At 39.3% G+C, this 25,159-nt stretch overlaps 1 protein-coding gene across 2 annotated transcripts in view; it reads right to left on the bottom strand.

The window, feature by feature from the left end:
• Window positions 1-337: 337 nt before the first annotated feature.
• Window positions 338-25,159, bottom strand: part of LOC116062901 (potassium/sodium hyperpolarization-activated cyclic nucleotide-gated channel 1) — a 109,471-nt gene continuing 84,649 nt past the window's right edge. The window contains exons 5-8 of one of the 2 annotated variants that reach the window (XM_031317676.2): window positions 20,043-20,189; window positions 16,608-16,848; window positions 8,672-8,836; window positions 338-1,887 (exon numbers count right to left, since the gene is read on the bottom strand). In XM_031317676.2, the coding sequence (XP_031173536.1) occupies window positions 788-1,887; window positions 8,672-8,836; window positions 16,608-16,848; window positions 20,043-20,189 (1,653 nt within the window). In that variant the 3' untranslated portion in view covers window positions 338-787. The remainder of the gene's footprint in view (window positions 1,888-8,671; window positions 8,837-16,607; window positions 16,849-20,042; window positions 20,190-25,159) is intronic. The other variant, XM_035991470.1, reaches the window with a different exon arrangement.

The following is a 25,159-nucleotide window of genomic DNA, read 5'->3' as shown; positions in this document are numbered from 1 at the left end:
GGGGATATAGTGCCTCGGCATACTGTATTTTTGTTGCTGAGAGCAACATAACACTTAGTTACAGCATCTGCGTTGGTTTCTGAGATGAGGGTTCAGAAAACTGGTATTCTGGTAGATTCATTTGCGTGAGTGTGTGCTTTTGGAGATTATTTGTCAGAGTTGTTTGCATGTATTATTCCACAGTGGTGCCTAAAGCTGCTTAATAGGAGAAGATAATTTTTCTCTTCCTCAATGGTAAAAAAAATAAATAAAATGAAAAGAAATAGTTGTCAGAATCCACAATGCATTCCAGTTTTAAAAAAACAGAAAGCAAAAATAAAATAAAATAAAAACTTCATACATTGTATATAATTCTTTATATTTCTCAGAAAGGAAGACTCATGTTTATACTACAGCTTTTAAATTGCCATTGCCAAATATTCTAGTTGGATTTTACACACACACACACACACACACACACACGGTCACATGCACGCACACACACTCTCACGCACACACACACACACACACACACACACATACATACAGCAGTATATATATATATATGGCGTAAAAGAAAAGAGATGTATCTGTATAATATACATTCTTAAGTTTAGGGAAACAATGTGTCTAAAATATAATACAAGGGCTTGTATGTACAGGATTTCTATGAGGTTATTTTAGAAGAAAATTGGAGAGAAACAAAAACGCTGAAGTTCCTCATCTTTATCTCTTTTGTTGCATCTCCACTTTTAAAAATGAATCGAAACATATTGAAGTTTAAAAAATGAAAAGGGAAAAAATGGGATCATAAATTTGATGCAAACCGCATTTTGTCTTGCTCGGTCTCTGTACTGCTCAGGACAGAATCTCTCCTAGATCCGGGGGATTCCCTATGCTGGGTTGAGGAGGAGGAGGATGATGATGCTGCTGCTGCCGCCGCCGCTGCCGAGCGCACCGGGGGCAAGGCTCCTGACGACATCTGCCGGAATAAATTGACACGCTGGGGCACTGTGGTGCGGATGCCACTCTGCAGATTCATTCCCTGGATCGCTGCCGCCGTCGGTGGCACGATGGAGGCCAGAGAGTCTCCTGAAGCTGGGTGCACTCTGGGCCCCAGAGGTGTGTCATGTGGCAGTGATGGTTGGGAGGCCGATAAATGTCTGACATCTCGACCCAAGCTGCCCGACTGCAGAGCCTGTGTGCTCTTGTGGATGTCTCCCCGCTGAGGTGAAGGGACCTGCTGTTGCTGAGGTGACGGTTGTTGCTGCTGCTGCTGCTGCAGTGCTGCAGAGGCTGCGGCTGCAGTTGATGCAGCGGGCTGCTGGGCGAGCTGCTGCTGTGTGGATAGAGGTGGTTGAGCCATAGATGGCTGCTGGATAAGTGACAGCTGGGAAGCTGTGCGCGAGCTGTACTGAAAGCTCCGGCTAGCCAGAGGGGTCTGCACGGGTGGACTACACATTGCAGCCGTGAAGGAGAAGGGCGACATGATCGCTCCTTGCTGCTGGAGTGGGGTCTGTGGGTTGATTGAGGATGAATTCAGGCTGCCATGGGAAAGACTGGGAGCAGGGTAAACCCCGTGCGCCGCAGCAGCAGCGGATGGCAGCATGCGGGCAGCAGAGGCATTGGCAATAGCTGAAGCACTGTAGGTCAGGGGAACAGAGGACTGCTGGAGCTGATTGGTGCCAAAGGCAGTGGCAAAGGGAGGTTGGCCTGGTGAGTTAATGATGGAGTTTCCTGACATTGGTGTTGAGTTCATCCCGGTAACTGACTGCTTGCGGTCCACCATCATCACCATCTCCCTGTCCTGACGGATAATCTGCTTCAATATCTCGTTCTCCTGCGTGTTGAAAACGCCGGCGTTCAGATCCTTCTGGAACTTCTGCAGCAGCAAGGAGTTCTTCTTCCCTGTTGGGGTGCAGTCAGGAGAGGTGAACACGTACAGCAATGGCAAACTTTGGTTGCCCTTAACCACAGGAAAAGGGCAGGATTCATGACAGTAATAATAAAGATGCAGCTTGTATGTTTTAGTAGGAAAAAAACCTAAGTGCATTTGCATTTTTTGTCACCGCATCTTCAATAGAGGAGCTTCATCCTCTTAATTCCACTACATTTATATATTCACTCCACTAATTTCAACTCTTTCAATCTTACAAGCTGCATCTTTTCATTTCATTCACGTCCACTAAGGTTCGCCATATTGAATATAAAGAGTGAAGGACATTGAATGGTAATGACTATGGGAAATATACAGTTTGAGAGGAGTGAAGGACATATAAGGAGACAAAGATTACTGAAAGTGTGACGTGATAGCGCAGACAGTGAAGGTGCTGATGTGGACGAAGAAACACAGAAGACTACTGATGAGTTGTACCCACACATCACGTTACTGGACAGTTTTTGTCGAAGGAAAGACAAAAAGTCTAAACTCTAAGAATATTTAAAGCCATGTTCTATTTAACAACTCTGTTCATCACAAGCACAATTAGAATAAGCTTTTTCAAAAAAGAAAAATTATAAACAAGGTGACAATAAAAACAGGCAAAGAAAGCGACAAAGATCTATTCCTAACACACTACCACAGTGGGTACAGTTTGTGAATATAATACATTAATTGGGAAAACTAAACTTTACTCATCTTACCACAGAATGCTTTTATCTTTATCATTAAAATTTGCATGGAATTGTCTAAAGATTTATATTTATTTTCATGAATAAAATGTTTTGTTATACTTTAGTTTGAATTTTGTCTGCAAAATGTAATTATTATAATAAATTTTTTCCTTAATACGGTAAACAAAAAGTGCTTTATTTCTGCCCTATAAAGGGCATTTTGAGCCCAGAGGCCTGGAAATCTTTCCCAGCTTGTTACTAGTCATGGATCATGACAATAAAAGCTTGACAGATGGCTTCTTAAAACACCGACCACTTCTGTGGCTTTGGGAGTTTGAGAGCAAAACTGTGGTAAAATGCTAAGTGGTACTAAAAGCATGAAAGATGTCTTGAAACTGGTCTTTTATAGAAATAACTGCCACATTTGACAATAATAATGAAAATTTGAATATATTAACTTCTTTACTTTGAATGAACTGTGTCCAAATCTATTTAGAGGATGTGTTTCCTGTAATTACTGTTGACCTTGTGTATCGACAGGCTGTGAAGCGTTATTTGTCAGTAAAGAAGACAGAGTTGACTTTTAGTGTGCTGAAGGCTTTAGCCACAGTCAATCAATCATTAAGCCACGTCCTCGAGGGCAGAAGATTTCTACATCGAGTTTACAGTTGAGTAGCATTTTCTGGACGGCTTTCTCCTCTCAAGGCTGCCAACAAGCCATGCATTAAGCTTTAAGGCAGGATTGATGTTATGTTTAGCAGCCATTTTGACTGCAACAGACACTACAGAGTCGGGGTTGACAGCTAAAACTAGCACCACGTACTGACTATGAGACTACTTTTAACTTACAAGGCTGCTTTGATTGCATTTTTAAAGATGACAGGGTTAAACTCTGTAGGTTGGAAGGACAACACATATGTATTATTTCTCCAACTAGAACCTGTGAGGATCTGAATGTTTGCTGGTAGTTAGAAGCAGGGGTATTGTTAGAATTTCAGGGCAACAGGCATCAGTGCTGCCCTTCAGGCCTCTTTCTATTTCTCTCATCCTTTAATCTGTCTGACATTTTATCATCCTCTTTCTCTTCTCTTTCAGTTAAGGGTGTGCAAAAGATAGACACTTATCAAACAATATAACAGACTTTTAGAGCTATATATACACTTACATTTAATGAAATATTCTATGAAATATATAAACACAAACTTACTTTAACACCGAGTTTGATTTGTACCCCAATACACACCTTGTTCTGCATGGACCGTTAAATAGTTTTTTACAGTGCACATCTCCGCAGAATGAACTCATAATAAACAGACACTTCAAACTCAGACTTGTATATAATATCCTGGACTGCTTTTCCAATGAATGCCAGTAGTCATTTCTGAACATGTCTGCAAAATGCAGTTTACCTGTTTCATAAACTGACTTTGGAACATAAAAAATAGTATCTATTAAAATTAAAATGAAACAGACAGAAAAACAAACATTAATAAAATGTAAACACAACTTATGGGTAAAGAAATGCTTTTTTTTTTACATACAAAATTTTGAATTGAAATCAAAAATTTATCAGCTATGGGTCAAATCACCAGTTGGAAATAATACAATTACAGTATTGTAAGTAATGTGTCTTTCCTGGCAATATAACCAGTGAAATTAGTTAAATATACAAACTTTACCAATCAATATGATTAAAAAAAGATTAATAAGTAATTAACCCATATCTGACATCAAAAACATAATTGTTGTAAAACAGTCTAAAAGCCAACCAACACACCCAACAAAAACAAGCAAAACACAAACATCATAATGTTCACAAACATCATATAAATAATGAAGGCTGGATTTGTTAAAAAATAAAATACACACATTTTGAGATGCTTTACAGAGACACATTTTTCATTCTGACTTACAATGCAATTTTATGTATAATTTCACCAATAATTTGCAATAAAGTGTTTCTTTTCTTTTATGAGTCACTGCAGGAAATGTGTTTTTTTTTCAGTTTCTTCTTGTTGAGGGTTAATGTAAGAACTTATATAACTGGATAACTGGTGCAAAATGTGTGAGAAAATGATTCGTAATGGATTAAATAAACTTTTGCCCTCCACATGTAGTCAACTTGACAACTTTGATTAGTGTCAGAAAAGCTTTAATCTTTCCCCAATTTCCCCCCCCAAAAGACTTAATTCATATTTCAAGCCAGACAATCAGAAACAAACTTTTTTTTTCTATTGGTGAAAGCATGAATAAATAATGAAATGGGATTTCTGCATGTAACAAAAAGTGTATGTGGCATTGCATTAGTAAAGTTTTTACTAATAAGCAGACAGGTTTTGTTTGTGAATACACTTTGAACAAAGAGTTCAAAGATTAAATACAAATGTCACACCAATAGAGCTGAGCATGTGTTCAAAGCTCACTTAATTATTCTGTGAAAATCTCTTACAAAATAAACATGGCATGTGACACTGAATGAGATATATTTTGTTTCTTTGATTGTCTTAGTTGTTGACATTTTGAATGTGTCCATCAAAACATCTGCAGGATTGGTGTGGGTGACTTTGAGTTATGTGTCACTGATGCAGGAATTAAACAGTTGATGTAACCTCCAGCAAAAGGGCAAACTCTTGGAGGATGAATTTGAGACCGGATCCATTTAGCAAGCCTTTATAGGTCAATTTGTCCCTGTTCGAATATTGGAATTGGAATAAAGTGTTTACCTGATGCCTACTCGTCGGCCAGGACACTCTTGAAAACGAGATGTGCTCGTCTCAAGACGGACTCCTGGTCAAATAATTTTTAGATAGATAAAAGATAATGTCAAATGTGCAACACGTTATTGGTTTCAAAGCATGGTTACTTTTCTTCTTTCCTTTTTAGAGCAAGACAAGCATGTAACCAAATGCAGTTCATATATAGAAACGATACAACCAGCACGGATCATGACAAAGTATCTTCCCTCGTATGAGACAAAACCCCCTTCATGGTTAGTGTGAAAGGATGGATCAAATCTATATCACTCTGAGGAGTGTCAGTCAGAGTGGGCAGCTTTCGTTTTAAAACATCTGGTGAAAAGCTAACTCAACTTGAAGCTCTCATAAAAAGGGCAAATGTAGATTTGGACTGTTGAGGCCAAACGGCATACAGTATGTTGTGAAGGGACTTCACTATAGGGCAAATAAAGATTTTTATTTTATGTTCGTCCAAAAAAAATGCAACCTCGTCTCCTGCGATTTACGTTCATATGCAGCTACTTCACAATTGGTTAGTAGGCACAGTTCAGACAGAGCGCTTTTGAGCAGCCTGGGGTGGCTTTTTGTGATTGTTTTCAATGAGGGTGAAGCGTTTTGCTCGCTGCTTTTGCGTTGCTGAGCGCCTCATGGTTTTACAGGAGCGCCCTGAACGCCTCGAGTTTAAAAAACTTCAACTAAGAGCAGAAAAGCACCCAATGATCTTTAATATTGTTCCCACGGTGTAATCAGATGAATTGAGAGACGGTCATTTGCGGTGGTTGCCTAGCAACAACAAAATTGTTAAATAAATTGTAGGCTTCTATAAAAAAAAAAAAGCAGTGTGGTGCGCCTCGCATTTTGCAATCTGCAAAAAGCGCTTTGTCTGATCGGGGCCTTAGTGTTCAGTTATATTGCAAAGAAGTAGGAGGACATTCGTATAGCACAGGGGAAAGTGTGGGTGACGAAACACAAAGCTAGAGAGATGGAGGTTTGTGTCCCGTATTAAGCTATAAATCAGTATTGTCATTTGTAAAATTTAAACAAGACCAAATTTTTACCTGAAACTAAGTAGTTTGATTTGTCTTAACCATACATTAATGGTATTGTAAGATAAACACTGATGGTGAACATTTAGCATATTTGTCTAATATGAACTTTTGCAGAAATGGTTAGTATGAATTTTGGTGTAAACATTTTGCAGATGTTTTGTCAAATATCTTGTTATAATCCAGTCATCCAGCCACCATTATGCGCAAAGAATTGTTTATATATGAACGTAATTCTGAGGAGAAAAGGTTGTCTCAACAGTGACACAGATCTGTTGTTGAATTCTGATTGGCTATTGTTCGTTGCTTGTTGCTGACTTGCATGACACTACAGTATTTCAATGTTGAGTCAACACTCAGGTTGCAAAGCAATTCAATACTGATGTGCCTGTGTCAGGCAAAATAATACACAAATGCAAAGCCATGACAAAGAAAAAAAAACAACAGATAGAAAAGTAGATACAGACTGCAAGCTTTAACCACTGATATGAGACAACATTGGCACACTGTCACTAAGCAAATTCAAGTTTAGCTTTGTGTTTAGGTGATACTGTTTTCTGGTTAATATAATAGGGAAACAAATCACCAAACATGATTGGCCTCTAGCGTTGTCGGCAGGCTTAAAAGTTTGTTTGTTTGATCATTAATGATAATGAGCTGCTACGCGTAGCAGCCATAAAAAAAATAGTAATATAACCCATAAATCATTTTAACAGTGGTTTATTTAACAAATTCCATTCCTTCCTGTGTAAGAACTAATCATAAGCTGTAAAATTCATTTTAGATTTTTCAATTTTGGTGTTGCAAAGGAGGCGTTCTATAAAACATGAAAAATTTAATTTTATTCACCATCAGTAATCTGTCGCCTTAATAGCAAATATTAATTTACTTGGAGAGCCTCCACCTGCACTTTCAAAATTAAGTTTTGTGTTTGCTACATGTAGTCACAGGTGAAAATACACTAGTCAAACTTCATAACGTCCTCATATATAGTCGCTGAGCTACAAAGAAAACAATAATATGCTAGAACATTGAACGTGTGCTATTCACAACTGTCCATCGATACAGTGTGTTGTAATCTACTACTTTTGTAGGTCTGACAAATTACATTTTTTAATAAACGGGTTGAGTAAGACGATGATACCAGATCTTAAGATACGTACGGTAGTATCTGTGATCAACACATGATGAAAATAATCCTCATTAAACACTTGAAGTACACTCACTAAATTCTTCTTATTGCTTGAATGAGACACTGAAATGTACTGGATTATTATTGTCAAGTTATTAATATATTAAAAGTAATAAAAGGAGAACATTTCATAAAGATACATATTTCTAATGAAGCAAAGCATTTGCGAAGACAAAGACAAACTACTACTTCCGTCAGTTAAAAAATTATCCCTTTAGACAACTCTTTCATATTATCATAACTTCTATGCATTTAATTTATCAATGTCTCAGTTCCAATCTATGTATTAGAGCAGACTGAACCCATTTGAATAAGGAGTGGGAGGAATGTGCAACATAAGGGTCAATGCAACCAATTATTGCCCTGTTTGTATCCCATACATGTGCCCCTTTATTTCACTGTAACAAATGTGTCTGAACCATTATCACTTATTCTACTATAATCTGTCTGGCCAAGTTCTTCTATAAATCAGACATTGAACATAAGGAAGCACTGTTGATGAGGAGCTGAATGAAACTACAGGGTCCCGCCTGTTGGCTGGACCGGGTAGTTAGTGTCTGAAACAACTCCCTGATGTCACCTGGCCCTGCTCTTTGTTTCGTTTCACAGGGTCTGGTTGATTTTGAGAATTCTAGTATGGGGTGGGGGGCTGCTCATACCCAGGAGTGCAGATGAGTGGAAACAGGGCCAGACACATGCATGTGAGGTTAGCTTCCATCCACTCGCTGACATCCAGTGGGGGGGTCAACTCCAAACCAACCAGGGGGCGACCTGACTCCCTCCCGGACAGCGACATGCACTGCCTTCCAGTTAATCCAACCACAAAACGCTACTTTGGTTCTTTAGAAGGATTAATTCTGGTTATAACAAATTTTCTTTAGTGTTATTTAAGAAAAGAAAGAGACGGAAGTGTAAAAAAAAAGAAGAAAAAAAAGAGAAAAAAACAAGATAGCATACAGGTCATGCAGCACAAGATGGCAGACACAATGCTTTTATGAAGAAAGACGGCAAACAAATACTGATAAAGACAAGACAACAAGGCACGATGACAGGCAAGAGATTCGACCAATCAGACAGGTCAGGAATTAGATGTAGACAGGTCTTACCAATGCGGTCCAATCGGTCAATGGCAACCGTTTCGAAAGCGCGTCGCATCATGGGGTACTCTTCTAGCACCTCATTGAAATGATCAACAGAGAGGGAGAAGAGTCGACAGTAGGTGTCTGCACGCACGCTCGCAGTTCGTCTGCCCTTGGTGAGCAGACAGATCTCTGTATGGCAGGAACACAGAGAGACAAAGGAGGAGGACAAAGAGTGAGAGCACGAAAAAATCTGACACGTGAAAAAACAGTAACAGAAGTATACAGTGCAGAGGGACGTTAAGGAAATCATCCCAGTAATTGCAATACAGATTACCATACAGATGAACCTCGAGTACAAAAGAAGCAGAAGCTAATGTGAATGTAAATAAAATGAGAAGCCCATCAGCGGTTCTGTCACTTGTATTATACTAAGACAATTCATCATCCTGCATAGCTAATGGTCCCATAATATGATACAGTAGTCCGCTTTAAAAAAAAGCCTGTCATGCATCACTGCATCAATGTACTGCATCAGTTCTCCAATGTAATGGATAACTAAACAGGGGTATGGTTACGTAGCATTCCTGTTCAGCCACTGTAGTTTCTTACAAGAAGAGATGTGAAAAGAACACATTTGCTTTGTTATCTTTAGAACAATTTAATTAAAACACTTGACCGTGCAGCTCCCCTCACATCAGATAATAACATAATATAAACATCTTGTTTCCTGTGTGTGTATACGTAGCTACATTTACCTCTAAAATTAAATGTAAAAGCACTATACACACTCAATTACTGAGATTACAAAAGACAGATTGTCCTAAAAGACAATATATGTCTGTAATACACACACATATGAATGGGACAATAATCGATATGATTAGAAATCTCAATAAAAAAAGTAAAGTAAATATAGCAATCCAGCAATGTAACAAATACATTACCATTACAAGTAACTCCTGCATTTAAAATCCCACTTAAATAAAAGAATATAAGTATTAACAGCAAAATAAAGTACCGAAAGTAAAAGTACTTTAGGAAAATGTCATGCATCAATGCGTAAGCAGCATTTTACTGTCGTAGCTAGTTGAGCTGAAGCAAGTTTTAAGTACTTTATATTCAGTTAGGTAGTTAAGCCCAGTGGTTCCCAACCTAGGGGTCGGGCCCTTCCGAAGGGTTGTGAGATGATTAATGGGGCAGGAAAGTAGAAGAAAAAAAACAAGTTCTGCTACATAAATTTGTATACATTTAAAAAAATAAATCAAATCTTTTGCTCATTTGTGAAATTGTGTGAAATATTAGATCTTAGAATTTGACCTCATAAATGAAACCACCTGAGAAGTTAAGAGTAAGAATCTCTCTCGGCTGAACTGCTAAGGGGCTCCAATTAGATACCGTAAGGAGTCACAATTAAAAAAGGTTGGAACCACCGATTTCATTTTCATTCTTATTATCATGATGGGCTGGGCAGTGGCCCTTGTTATAACTCTGCTACAGCAGATCATAAACAATCATATCTCTGACTGAAAATGTTACTTTGGATGAAATCCTGGCATTCAAATTGCAATACAGAAAATGGTCATTTTTTCTTAGCAGGATGCTTATCATTGCTAATACTTATTCTAGTGCTAAAATCTTTTGAGGAGCAATTAGATGATTGCAAACAGAACTCATGTTGAGAGAAAAAGGTCATGCTGTTGATTCAGCCTAAAGTAATTGGACCAAAAATGTTAGTGACCAAAATAGAAAATAGAATCCAGTTTCTATGATATAACGATTAGACAAGAATATTTCATACAACATGTGTTTAGGCAACCAGTTCTCATTCCGAACTCGTAAAATAAGGACGTTTGGACAGTGGCTGTCAGCGTCTGATGTGACGAAAAAGGTGTCTTTCAGCGTGTTTGTGTAACGCACTGGGGGGAGCAGCAGTTAGATAGGATTTAGCGAGTAGTATGTAAGGGCGAATTTCCGCGTATGGAGGTTGATTGGGGTGGTGGATGGGTCAAACAAACACAGGGCTTTCACCCAGGAGAGCGGGGTTCGCATCCCGCTTGTCAAGCTTGCTATAGTCTCTTTTTATTTTCCTCCCGCGTGTCACAGAACCGTACGCCCACCCACGACCCTTTCCTAAACCCAACCATCCCGTTCTTCCCGCGTGTCACAGAACCGTAAGCCCACCCACGACCTTTTCCTTAACATAACTGCGTCAAAAGGGACGGCAATAGTCCCGACCAAGCGCGTTTACTTAGCGCTAAAGGGACGGCAATAGTCCCGACCAAGCACGTTTACTTATAGCGCTAAAGGGACAGCAATAGTCCCGACCAAGCATGTTTACTTATAGCGCTAAAGGGACGGCAATAGTCCCGACCAAGCGCGTTTACTTATAGCGCTAAAGGAGACTTTTAGCGTCAATAAGAACGACAAAGGCACCTGACCAAGTGTCCGTATTTTACGAGATGAGGATGAGAACCTGTTGGTTTAGGAAACCTAACTCAGAATTGCTGGCTCGATGGTGTTTTAAGCCCCCAACGTCTCCTTCCAGGCAGCGCTGCGACCGTTGACTTCAAGGCACCTAACCATAACCATTTCCTAATTGACTTCAAGGCAGTGCTGCGACCGTTGACTTCAAGGCACCTAACCCTAACCTTAACCCTAACCCCAAACCTAACCATAACCATTGCCTAATCCTAGTGCCTTCCAGGCAGCGCTGCCTGGAAGGAGACGTTGGGGGCTTAAAACACCGATGGACGAATTGCTGCTGGACTATTTACTGCCTGTAAAAGATGTGCAAACCAATATGATTTTCCTCACCTGAGCATCTTATGTAGCTAGCAGTAAATAAATGAATATGTGTGCCACTGTAGATATGTGATGGTAACACCTGACATTCACAGCGTCTAATTTAGGGTTTTAGTGAATCAGTGACACAAGGCACAACTAAGTTCACAATCTATCTATCCGCCCCCCATTCCTTCAGTGTACATTTTTTCTTCTCTTTATAAGCTTCTAAAACAGTACCCGTCTTTTAAGTATCTTCCCTTGGCTTCTGCTCAGTGCTGTTCAACCACCAACAGCACTCAACCTCCACCCACATTTGCACTTCTGTCCAATCTACAGCACAAATCCCATCTTCATTAAATCGTTAAATGTTAACTTGTCGTGATGACTTTGCAACACCATGAGCTGTCACGAAAATAGAGCACAGAGTGCACAAGATGTGAGAGCAACACTCAAGCTGTGGGTGTGAATAAGGTGTTAGTGCTGTCATAATGAAAAAGCTCCCTTTAAGTGGTACCTCTATTAACACAGGAAGAAACAGAGAAAAAAACTACACAGAGAAAGAAAGAAAAACCTGCTTGTTACATGTAGTTTCACAAAGGGTGGAGAAACAGAGGCAGACACAAAGACAGATTGTGAGTGGTCGATCCACAAGTCTGCATGATGCTGTGTGGGTACATCCAGAGGTAAATGTGTTACATGACAGTGGAATATAAGGTGATAATTTGTGGGCTTTGCATGTGCTGGTAAGCAGAGTGCGGCTAGATGTTTCCCACTGCTTTCAGTCTTTATGCTAAGCTAAGCTAACCGTCTTGTAGTTCTAGTTTCATATCACACACAGACAAGAGAGTGGCATCAATCTTCTCATCAACCTCTTAACAACAAAGTGGATAAGCATATTTCCCAAAATGTCAGTTCTTTGAAAAGTATAATTTGGAGAACTTTTAGCAAGGCATGCAGGTTTTTTTTTGCCAAGGCGACCCAACCTACCAGTATGAGTCTTTAATAAAGCAACAAGGATGAGAACTCTTGCCCGCAACCCAGATTACACTAGCAGGAATCGGACTACAGGCATATGTGGTGGTAGCCGAAGATTTTGCCCTTCATTTATGTTCCGCTTATACTCAAAAACATCAGTTTCATCATCCAACATCATCCAAGCTCTGTTGGATTCAGGTAGCCATATCACCACATAACTGAATTTTACCAGCAGTAGAATATTGGAGCAACAGTGGGAGACAAAACTTAGTTTTTTCTCCTATTCCTCCATTGGAATAGCACTTTCAAACTGCACTAATTCATTCTGTCAGACTGAACTGAACTCCAGTTGTGAGTGATTGCTGTGTGAAAAGATGAAAGTTGACAATGAGCTGACAGGAAAGATAGTATTTTTAGACTGTGATTAGGTCCACTGTTTTAACACTATATACATTCTTCATACTGTACATCAAAATGTTCAGCTACTCTATTCTCCTACTTTCTCTCAAAATATGAATATCCATGTGTGGCTTACTTATGATTTAGGTGCTTCTCAACTCAAGTAGTCAAGTAGTTACTCTTACTCAACTTTTTTTGATGAGTACTTTTACTTAATTCATGTTAAAAGTACTAATAAATTAACAGCATTAAAGCATGTGTGGAATGGACATATTTTGCTGTGTGTGTGTGTGTGTGAGAGGCAAGGTGCTGTTATCACTTCACATTATGCAGTTTAACATGTGTCTGTTGCCTAGCTACAAAGCATCACAGTTGACCCCAGGAGCACGTGTGGTAATGTGCCATCCCTTCGTGTGCCACAGAGATACTCTCATGGTAACCAGCTCCCCTTCCCCTTATCTTTACATGGTTGTGAGCGAGGAGAGCGGGAGTCCCATATGACTAAGACATTCAAGCCCAATAGGGATTTTCATGTCTTTCACTGCCCTAGCAGTATACTCTATCAGTCCCTTAGCCTCAGAGTGACTTCACTACAGAGCTGTGTGGTACCAATATGTAATCTTATTCACGGAGGCCCAGGAGTGATTACTAGGATACCTTTTTAGCATGCAGGCAAGGCATTGACCGTGGTTGGAGGTGCTTCGTGACCTACTGTCCTCATAGATGTCCTGCTCATGACTATGCTAATAGTTTCTTGTGGCTCGGTTTTGTTGCTTGCTCTGTCTCCCTCTGAGTCTGTTGTCCTGGTTGTAAGGGGAGTGTGAATCATCTGAGAAAAGGGGGAAAGTGAGGTGCCTGGTATGTACAGCCAGCTGCTCCCAACACAGGGCTAATCTACTAATGCCATACAAACGGGTAAGAATACCAGCTGGGCAGAAGGCAACAGCAGGTGGCCGGACACAGACAGAACACAGCAAAATGAACAGTGTGCCCTTTATTATTTGGACAGATATAACACTGGATTTTAATTAAAATATTAAACTGTACTCTACTGTATGTTCTCTGTATGTTTTGTTTTCCTTTTAATTGGACTGATTTCAGATGCTGATGTTTCACTGTAAACTCTCCTTCAGCTTCCTGCACTACTTATTGCACTTACAGTATAAACTCCTTTGTATTCTTCTAAATCAATCTGGACTCAGTTGTTATTTGTGAATCTGTACTGAGTAAGAGCACACCAGACAGCAAACGCATCAAAATTAGAGTTATTATGTTGTGGTACAGAATAACCTTCAAAATGTTTTAGACAAAGCTTGAAAAAGATAATCCAAAAATCCCTATAAAGCACAAAGTGTCTAGCTGCCTCAACACATTTCCTGGATTTATAAATTTGGTCTCCAGAGGTCAATTTTCAGGGGAGTGGTTTGTTGAGACTCGTGGCAGTTAACAGCCTAGCACTTTATCGCCAGCAGGAAGCCTAGTAATCTGGTAACAAACTGTTGGTAACTGATGATTGTTGATTTCTATTATTATTTTCAGCTTCTAAAATGTGAGGTTACGTATATGATGTAAACTAAAGTAAATTTAAGGGGGGGTTGTGCTGTTGCTCAGACAAAACAATTTGAAGTGTTGGCTTGGGTGTTCTTCACTGGGTTCTGACATTTCATGGACTAAAAAGGTTAATCAATTAACTGAGAAAATAAGAGATTAATTGATAATACAAATAACTTTTAGTTGCAGCTCTATTCCAGTCCTTAAAGAGATATTTTGCTGATTTAAATCCAGCTCTGTGTCATTGCAGTGTGGGCAGTGTTGCCCTGCCATTGAGGGACGCCAAACACTGTTCGTGTGCACACTGCCATGACACAGAGCTGGTTTAAAATTGGCAAAGTATCACTTTAAACCAGATTTTTTTGGCCAGTTGGGAGCAGCAGAAACAAGTTGTGAACACAAGATTGACATATCATGACTTTTAAAATTTTACTTGTTTGCAAACAGCTGTTTAATTACACATCAAACACATACGGAGCAACACTATCATTTATTTGTAGTCGTGAATGCTACACGGCCACCTGATGAACGTAAGTCCAATATTCACTCACTTTTAGCTTTATTTTTGGTCTCTACCAACTCTTGAAGGAAATATCTGTCTGTTAAGCTGCTAAATGCTCCACTATGTTCACCAGCTGGAAACAGCAGCCTGCTGCAGCCAAAAGCAATGCTATCAGAGCGGTGAGAGTGAACCAAACATAAAATTTAGGATTCATCACTAAGGGTGACCCCTTTTCACATGACATTGTCATTTGATACACATTTAGTATGAAAATATGGACTACAGTCGCTTTAAGATAATTACATGTGAGTCACCAGAGGGCCACCAGGGGATACACAATACTAAATGTTTTAGCTTCCTGAAAGACTTTTTGTACTGTACTGTTTATGCTCTGTCAAAAGCCTTAATTAGAATTTAATTGATGATATGTGAGCATCTAACTATCAAAATATAGCATTGCCCACCACTGTTCAGTCTACTCTAAGCCACCAATATGTCTTTTTATCCTCTACTGGAAAGAATAGCCAGTTAAACTGTTTTTAAATTTTTTTTTGTCTGAAATAGTTTGATAGATGCACTCACACTCACTGCCACTACGATCCATTTGTCAGAGCGTTACTGGCCAAAGGTTTTTATCCTGACATTTTAGCTTAGTTTTTTTAAACAAGATCTACTTGTTCTGTGCCACAATGAATCTTTAGCAGAATATCTCTTGAGCTTCAGCCCCAGAGGATTAATTGTTTGAACAGCACTGCAACTGCCACATATTTTACCATATGACATGTCCACTCTATGCAGAATTTAAAACACACCCAATCCCATTTTTAAAGCAAGTTATACACTTAGTGACATGACAGCATTCCTGTGGTTTGAACAAGTAGGAAAAAGAGACTAATTTCTTTTTTTTTTTATTCACTGCCTTCCCTACTTGCCTGTGAGACATGAACTGCATGCACCAAGACACACCAAAGCGAAGGTATTCTTAGACTCCTCAGCATCCTTTCATAGTGGGGATGAAATATGCAAGAACCTCTAAAATAGGAAACTTTGCTTTGCTTTCACATTGACAAAATCCGCAGGCATACATTGTCGTGTCTGAGTAAACAACGTGCAATGAAATTACATTTGACATTTAAAAAATGTATGATATCTGTAATGTTTTGGAGAGGGAATGGGACTTGTGCCGAGAGAGAGGAAGACAAAGAACAGGCTGAGGGAATAGCTCCTGATTTTACACAGAAGGAACGACTAGCTGCTCTTGTTAGTGCCAAGTATATGCAGCAGGAACGAATAGAGGGGAGAAGAGTTCATGTGTGTGCGCCTGTGTGTGTGTGTGTGTGTGTGTGTGTGTGTGTGTGTGTGTGTGTGTGTGTGTATGTGTGTGTATGTGTGAGAGGGTAAGGGTGGGGGAGGATCCTCTGTGTGTTCTAAGGGATGCCAGTTCCATGCCTTGGCCTACTCCAACAACCAGATGAGTGGTTACGTAACTGTAGAAGCTGTCTAATGTCCAACACTGGTTAATGAGAATCTAGATCTACAATAACTTAACTTCAAACAGCATCAAACGCAAGACCTGAGGCTAGACTCACGTCTCAATATATAACCGTATGAACATACTGTAGCATACGTGCCTGTCCGTATGGTGTTCTTGCATGGCAGTACCCACATGTATAATTTGTGTTTGCATTTTCATGTAGAAAAATTATTATTTCAAATTGAATTTTTAAATTGTTAAGTTTTTGTTCTAACCTCCAAAGTAGGATCCATCTGTCAGCTTCATCTCCTTGCTGAACTTGGTGATGACACTTGCAACACCATGTTGAATGAAGTACATCTTCTTCCCGACCGTGCCTTCTCGGATAATGTAGTCATTGGGTTGAAAGACCTCAAACTTCAACTTGCTCAGCATCCCCGTCACAAAGTTGGGGTCCGCGTTGGCAAACAAAGGCATGGTGGCCACAAGCTTACGGCAATTAAAGTTGACAATTTCCTGGTGGAGAAAAAGAAGAAAGTGTTGGTCAAACAGATGAGATCATCATGTCAGAAATAATTCAGTACTTTCCACCTACACCTTGAAAATTGAGCATCGGTTTTGGTAGTCTGACACAAAACACCACCACAAATCCTTCATCTCTGCTGCTTTTATCTGCGGGCATAAATGAATTGGATGCATATTGCTGCTTTATCCCTAATACTTCTAAAGCACTTCCCATTACTCTTGAGAAGAAACTTTTTGGCACACGAGTCAGATCCTGATGAGTTTGCCCTCTGGTGCCGGCTGCAGGCCATCTTTCCGGTCTCATCCTGTCCCCTCAGACCCAGCAGGAGATTAGGAGCTTGTTGTCTGTTTACCCACACATCTCTGTTGCTGTGCAGATGGAAAGCAGGGGCACTTGGCATTTGCGGTGGTGTGTTGCTGACCCCCCATGAGGGATAACTCTCTTCCAGTGACAACAGGACATCATCAGAGAGATAACCAATCTCTGGGACGCTCACAAAGAGATGTTAGCTTAGCCTCAGATGCCGGTGTCAGCTAATGCTACGGGGCTCTGACCTCAATCATGCACCAGAAGTAATGAATTAGATAGTAAGCAATTTTCATGCCGAGCCAGGAGTCCTCTTGGGGAAACAATCTTTGGCTATGCCTATTTAAAGATTTGTCATATGGAGGAGAATAAGAGGCAGCGAGACAGAAGAAAGGAAAGGGGGGGGATAGAGAGAACAGCAAAACAGTCTGGCTGTTATGTTATTTCAGCCCATTACAAACTGCATGGATTTTTTACATATATGTTTTTACATATATATTACATTTTTTGTTTATTGTTTATTATTGTTTTGCTGCTCTGAAAATCACCTTGCAGAAATGTAATACTGTCTGTGGTAATACAGTACAGCAGGGGCTGTTTGGAAAATTCTCCCTGTTGGGGCATTAATGGACATCTGAAATCTCAACCACAGCTGCTGAATAGCAAACCATTTAATGCAATGCATTTTTCCTTTTCCTTTTCTTTGCGTTCATCTTTGCTTGTGCGTCTTTGCTGACCAGATTTTCAATTGAATCCTTTTTGGCAGCAAACAATCAATTATTAGATGTTGGAGCGTCCTTGAAAGCAACACCATGGAGAGGGTTTCAAGTGGTTTCTGCCCACAGCTGTAGCACAGCCGCAAACTGTTCAATGTGATGGATTACCTTGGTCAAACACGTGTGAATTCACTGCAAGTTGATTTCCATAGCCTACCAAAATGAATAGAAACCAGTAAAGGGTTCCTGGAGAGAATTTATAGACACAGTAATGGAGCAAAATATATAAAAAAAACCCCACTGATGTTAAGTCTCACGTCTTAGCAGATTCATTTTAAATTAATTCTACCATTGTCAATAGCTGCACACCAGGATGTTTAACTGATAACTTTGCTGTAAGCATGATTACCTTTGACCTACACACCAAACCCAAAGCGGTTTAATCCACTGAAATGGAGTTGTCATGTGAATCCCAGGCAGTCATAATTGCTTGAGCAGGCTCATTCTGGCACACCTGTTTGACAGACTCATGCCAAGACTTGTGATGAATGACATGCCAGAATCAGTTAAAGTATACTTGGGCTGATTTCATGGCCCTACTTTGGCCCAAAGCAAGTCTGAGTGCTGCTAAGTGGAGCTGATTCTGATCCCAAATTGACTTATAAGTCAGCACCCCCAAAAGTGCTGGACACTTAGTCTGATATGATTATAGGAGTTAGCAAAAGCAAGCTCATTTAGGGAGGTGGCACTGGCATTCGCATGAAGGTTGGCATTAATCATCTAGCTTTTTCAAAGGAAAGTCAAAGAGCAGAAGAGGTGAGCGGTGAGGTGTAGGTACCGAAAATGATCTAGCTAAAACCTGGCATAATTGTTGATGGATGCAGCATTCAGTAATCTTTCAACAGCAAGTATTTTCCTTGCTTTGTTTCACTCACTGTACAATTCTGACACGTTCTAAGCCACACTTTTGTAAGCTGCTTCTGATTTTGTATGTTTTTCGTTGGGTTTCTTGAAAACTGTAACACAATTAGATAATCACGCATGCGTCTATGATAGTAATTATGGAAATAACAATCAACCCTCAAGTGACCTAATCATCTAATGGATGGTCAGACAAAAACCTTCATTTTTAGAGACTGGGAATAAACAGGCCGCAATACCTGTCATAACTGACATATCTTAAGAACAAATATTTAGTTAAATGGAGACGTAAGTTAGTTTATGTGCCCTGTTTTGCTGTGTCTGTCCCATGGGCATAGCTTTCATTGTGAATAATGTCTCTATGCAAATTTTTATTTTGCTTGCTGTACACAGTGGACCAATAAGCCTGTAAGATGATTATTTGTAGTAAGCCATACCTTTAAATCCCTGCACCTCCCCGTGAGTGTCTAAAATCTTGCAGCAACTCCCCACCCCACTGCATGGTGACTTAATGGGGCTACATGAGAGATGGTCAGGATTCCTACGCTTGCTTTGCTTTATAGTCCTCTCCTCTCCCATCCACCTATGCTTTATTACCCATGTAATCTGCTGATATGAGGTCAGCCAGGAATTTAACAACTGGTCACTGACTCCATGATAAACTTCCAATATTCCTTCTCATTACCTCTTTTTGTGAATATTATACAGTATACTCAGTCGATACTCAAGCTGTGTATCTGTGCTACACTGATGACTTGTAAATATTGTAAATAAAAGAGTGATTGTTCAACATCTCTGGAGCTCAGGTTGTTTATCACAAGTGACAGTGAGGCTCAGGTAACGTTTCTGTGCAGAATATTTTCACGTCTTGACGGATGCTCAGTCTGGGTTCACCCAGGATGCTGAGGAGAATCCGTTTTACAGTTTTTCTCCTTTGACCTTGTAAAATGAGATGACAGGTGTTTTGTTTTCAGTTTCAGTTCCTGCACACTTAAAGGTGCCAAATGAAGATACACTCTTCATCTTAAGGGAATAAACTCATTCATGTTCCCAAACTAAAACCACTGTGTGACAGCTTACTTGTCAACAACCTCTTTCTTTTTTTTTAAGATGTTTTTTTTACCTGTTCCAAAAATAAAAATCTTCAAATGGACACTCTCAAAAATACTTAATAAATGTTGCTTAGTAAAACAACCAATTTCTCAATTCAGTTGAGGTTCTCAAGAGAGAAGCAGTCTCACCTCTTTGAGAGGGTCGTTGAGTTCACTCAGGATGTTGTCCTCATCAAAGATTTTGCCTTGGTAGCGATGTTCATAGTAGTCATGGATTTTCTGCCGCATGTCTGCTGGAAGCTTGTGGAAGGACATGTATTGCTCCACTTGCTTGTACTGAGAAGGCAGAAGGCAAAGAAAGCAGAGGGATTTCAGTTGCTTGTTGCATGTATATGTACACCAAATATTCAAATTGCAGTCCTATTAAGTCATACAAACAGGCAGAGTACACCTTACACCCAACAACAAAGCTCTGAGTGTGTATTTGTGTCTCTGTATTGAGGACAAAACGTGCTCTCACATAGTCACAAGGGGGGGGGGGGGGGGGACAAGTACAGGCCCGGGGCTATGTCAGATCAAGGTAGCAGTTCCGATTATCTCACCCATGCAGGAAGCCCAGTCCTAATAGGCAACCAAGCTATGATCTAATGTAAACTAGCAAGGTATACCTGGTATCCTGCAGAGATTTAGGAGCTGCATAGTCAACGAACCAGATGGTAGAGATTGCATGACTTATCTTAGCGCCTGCCGAGGTGATGCCAAAGGGGTTCTCTCTTTTTGGTCTGTAATTCTTTTGTATTTGTTTTCTGTTTAAGGTGAAATGTATGTAAAGCTCTTTGAAACTTGCCTTGCCAACAAACCGTTAATGTATCATTATTACAGGTTATGATTGGAACATTTTTCACCTAACTCCACGTTCAGGACACATTAACTAGCAAAACAAAGAAAAAGAATACATTTCAAAATTATTTAGCAGTACTGGCTAAAAGTTATAAAACCAACATTTTTAAGTCCAATTTATAGTGCAAATAAACATAACTAACTTGCCATACTTCTAAATTAATTAAAGTGGTATTTACAATTTGAACTACTTCTATTACATCCATAATTGAATGATTATGGCAAATTTAGCAGTTATTTTGTTGTGATTTTCAGATACATATACTTCTATTGAACACATAGATATGCAACTAAAATCTAATTCAGAGAATATTTACAATAATTTAAATGACTAGTTGTGCTTGACAAACAATTTTCACCAAGCGCAATATATTTAAGTTTTCTGGATTTAGAGAGATTTATCTCCCAAAGAGCAGATGAGAATTTTAAATAAATACATAATGATATTAAAACCATTGCGGTTATTGTTTCTCACAGTGCAGTACACAGGCCAGAAGAAAGAGAGAAGGATGAAGAAAATAGATGAAATATTTTGTAACCTCACTATCAGAAAGCCAGATGGCCTGTGACTCTACTTTTTTTTCTTACTGCACATGCATTGCTGGACACAGGACTTTTTTCATTTGTGCTATACTGCCAGTAACAAAGATGCGAGAACCATCCCGTATCTGGTTAATAATTTTGTCCTAGAAGAAGTTCAAATTCTGTCCACATTAACCTGAAGGCAAGTATTGACCCAAAGAAGAGGGAAAACGAGAAAATACTTCAGTGCATCTACTTTGATCAGTCTCTATTTCATCACACAGGTTTTTCACAGACAGGCCCAGGGTCGCGAAAACAATCTTCCCAGCCAGTCCAAGGCCTGACACCTGAAAATAAACTCTCTCACGCACTGCCTCTGGTAATCACAGTAGAGCAGTGAGTAAGAGCCAACAGTAGCTGTGAGGTTGGTAGTCCAGTCCACTGGCAGGCTCTATGACCAGTGTGATGAGATGTGTCCGTGAGAGAGAAGACACTTGAGTCACAATGCCTCCTTCATTAATTCCTCTTGCGGCTGCAGAAAGGTGATACTGTGATTTAGTTTACAGTAGAAGCTGAAGAGTGATGCACAGAGTCAGACACTGAGCATGATACGACATCCCCGATGCTTCAGGTTTGATACGTGACCTCCAGCTTTAGGTCAAGTTTTAATAATGACGACTTATTCTTTTTATTTTTATTGGTTAATTATCCTCTAATGGAGCAATTTAGTGACATTCCTCCTCCTTATCCATGTCTCTCTCTCTCTCTCTCTCTCTCTCTCTCTCTCTCTCTCTCTCTCTAGAGAAAGTGAGTTCTACACTCACATTGGAATGAACAATTTGGTACAAAATTAAGCCACTCCTTGCTAGTGGCACTATCCCGGGGGCACTTTGTTATCTGTGAAAAATAACATACAACGGAAACATATGTCTTCATGTCCTGTAAAATGTGGTTAATCCCAGTGAAAAATGACTTGTATTCTGTTTGCAAGAAAGTCATTTGCTGTTGGTGAATGTGTTCCAAAATGAGAATGACACTTTAGTTAGACAAGGTAGAAAGGTTTCTGTTGTGTGCATGTGCTCAAATGAAAATTGAAACAATCGAATGCCTTTGTCTCTCTGGCTTAGGAAATACCCGATTTATATTTAACAAAACTGTTGAAAAAACTAAAGTAAATATAAATAGTTTTTAAATTTTGGGAAATTTGAGTGAAGAGTTTGATGATAAGATTGATGCCACTCACGATTATCTTAGCTGAGCATAAAGACTGGTATGGGGAAACGGCTAGCTTGCTCTTTCCAAAGCTAATGTAGAAACAACAAGATTTTATGGGGGATTGTGTGCTGGACAATCTCTTTCCCATCGCCCAGACAGAGCCAGGCTAGCTCTTTCTCTCTGTTTCCAGTCTTTGTGCTAAGCTAACGTCTCTTGTAGCTGTAGCTTCATACAGTATTTAATGTATGGACACGAGAGTAGTATCCTATAATGTTGAGCAATTTTGTTTAAGCATTACTGCTTCTATAATGCAGTTGCCAAAAATATGCATATAGTATCATACCTTTTTCATACTTATTAGTGTTTTAAACCTTCTTTAACCAGTACAGTATTTCAGGGCAGTTATGGGTTAAGTTAGGTGAACATAACACTCTAAACCCTGTATATGAAATAAGGCACATATTATATATGTCTTAAAGCCGAGCTCTTCAGCTGCTGTGTGACACACAGCTGGCTTACAGTGATTCAGCATCAGGGCATTCCAGCAGGCATGTTTTGAGACCATGCATGTTTTACACCATCCTATGCTTCATCTGATTCCTTTATATCTTTCTCTTAGTTTGTTTAATGATGGCCTTCCTTTCTTTAATCATTTTTATTTTATTTTATTAACATAAGAGATCACGATAAAGGTTTCTGTAATAAGTAAAATTTAAGTAAAACATATCGACATTCTCTTCCCTCCTCATCTTCTCGTAAACATCCTCTGACCTTAGCTACCGTCTAACCCCACACCAACATCCCTCTCTCCATGTTTCCAACTCCCCGGCTATGGCAGTGATAGATGTAATGACTACAGGCTGAGCACCCTGAACCCATCCCTGCTGCTCCTCAGCCTGCTCCACAGATATGCACAGCCATGCAGCAAATCAGCCCGAGCTGAATCTGGCTACACACTGGGGCTCTGTTACCACGGACAAGGCATTCACAGACTCAAAGTTGTCAGTTTGATGCCCGTAGGGATGTCGAATGGCTAAAGTGGGATGTAGATTAAGCAGATTTGCTGCGGAGCAGATGTACATCACATACTGAGCAAGACACATGTCACTAATTCAAACAGTGACTTCGAACGGCTGACTTGTTTGCTGTGGGCGACCCTCTGTCATTCATTTTTGGCCGAATGTGCTGTGACATCTGTGCATCTGGCAATGATCAATCATATAATTATGTTTTCAATTATGATACATTCTAGCTTATAAAGAAATCAGTTCCATGCTGTGAATTAAATACCCATTCCAATGATAATGGTGTTATGCAGCAAAGTGTTTTTTTCTGTGTGACTTTTTTTGATCTGCTAACAGTTCTGTTGTCAATCCCAACCTGAATGAATGACCAGACCTGCTGATTATTAGTGTGATGATGACATTTTATTTCTCTCCATCTGTTAGAGGATGATGAAACTGAATCACCATTTCCACCACTTTTTTTAAAAGTTGAGTTGTGGGTGGCTTTGTACCATAATGATACTGCAGCAACAATTAGTATTGTATTTTGCATAAAGGCATAAAAGCTTCTGCTGCAAATGATGAATTTTAAGTGCCATGTTACGTATAATAACACTGCACCAAAAACCACAGAGTTTTTTTTTCTCTAGATTGTCATTGACTACAGAAGCGGCTGGCAAGGTCAGGCCTGCGTTTCAGAATTAATTGATAACGTCGAAATGCTTTTAAGGTGTAAATTAATGAACTGGTATTTTAGCATGTCCTGGTAAAGTCACAGCCAAGGGGACTCTGCCGACACGTACAACCTCCTGCAGGATAGTTGATGTGTACTTTGTGCATCAGTCCAGTCCTGCTTTAGTACGCATCTGTGTATATGCTCACATAAATACAGTCGGCATGCAACTAACAATTCTTTTATTCATCATTTTATCAATTATTTTGCTGTAGAGTTGAAACACTTAGTTAATTTATCAATTAGCTGATTAACAGAAAAACTAATTGTTTAAGTTTTTAAGCAAAAATGTGCAACGTTCACTCATCACTTGCTCACTCACGTGAGGATTTGCTGCTTTTCATTGTCATGGATGATAGTTAACTGATTATTTTTTTTTTTTTTTTTTTTGGCCAAAGAAACATTTTACAGACAAAATTATTAAATGAGAAAATAATCAGTGGATTATCGATAATGACAACATTAGTTGCAGCCCTAATTTGCTGATTATTTTCTTGATTAATCGTCAGACTATTACATGTCAGAAAATTAAAAAAAAAGGTTTCCATCACAATTGTCCAAGTTTTTGTCATTAAAGTTCTTATTTGGTTTAACCAACAATCAAAAAAAAAGAAAAAAAGATATTTCCTTCATAATCACATAAGATAGAAACACAGCAAATCCTTTAAAAGTGAAGAAGGCGGTGTGTGGCATCATAGCTTGAATCAGTTATTAAAACATTTGCAGTTTATTTTTCTAAAAATTATTTCAGCTCTCATACACAATGTGTATATTAAAAATCACATAACTGCAGATACAACACCAGATCATTACCAAATTATGTTCATCACTCTCTCACTTAAATGATATGAAACATGAACTGTGTCCGTTGACACATCATGTATATTAAAACATGTCTGTTTGTGTTTACATCATCTATGTTACTTCATAAA

Source organism: Sander lucioperca, chromosome 14 (genome assembly GCF_008315115.2).
Source record: "Sander lucioperca isolate FBNREF2018 chromosome 14, SLUC_FBN_1.2, whole genome shotgun sequence".
NCBI classification, from domain to species: Eukaryota; Metazoa; Chordata; class Actinopteri; order Perciformes; family Percidae; genus Sander; species Sander lucioperca.
The sequence above is the reverse complement of the archived record's forward strand: the minus strand, read 5'-3'. Positions and strand labels throughout refer to the sequence as shown.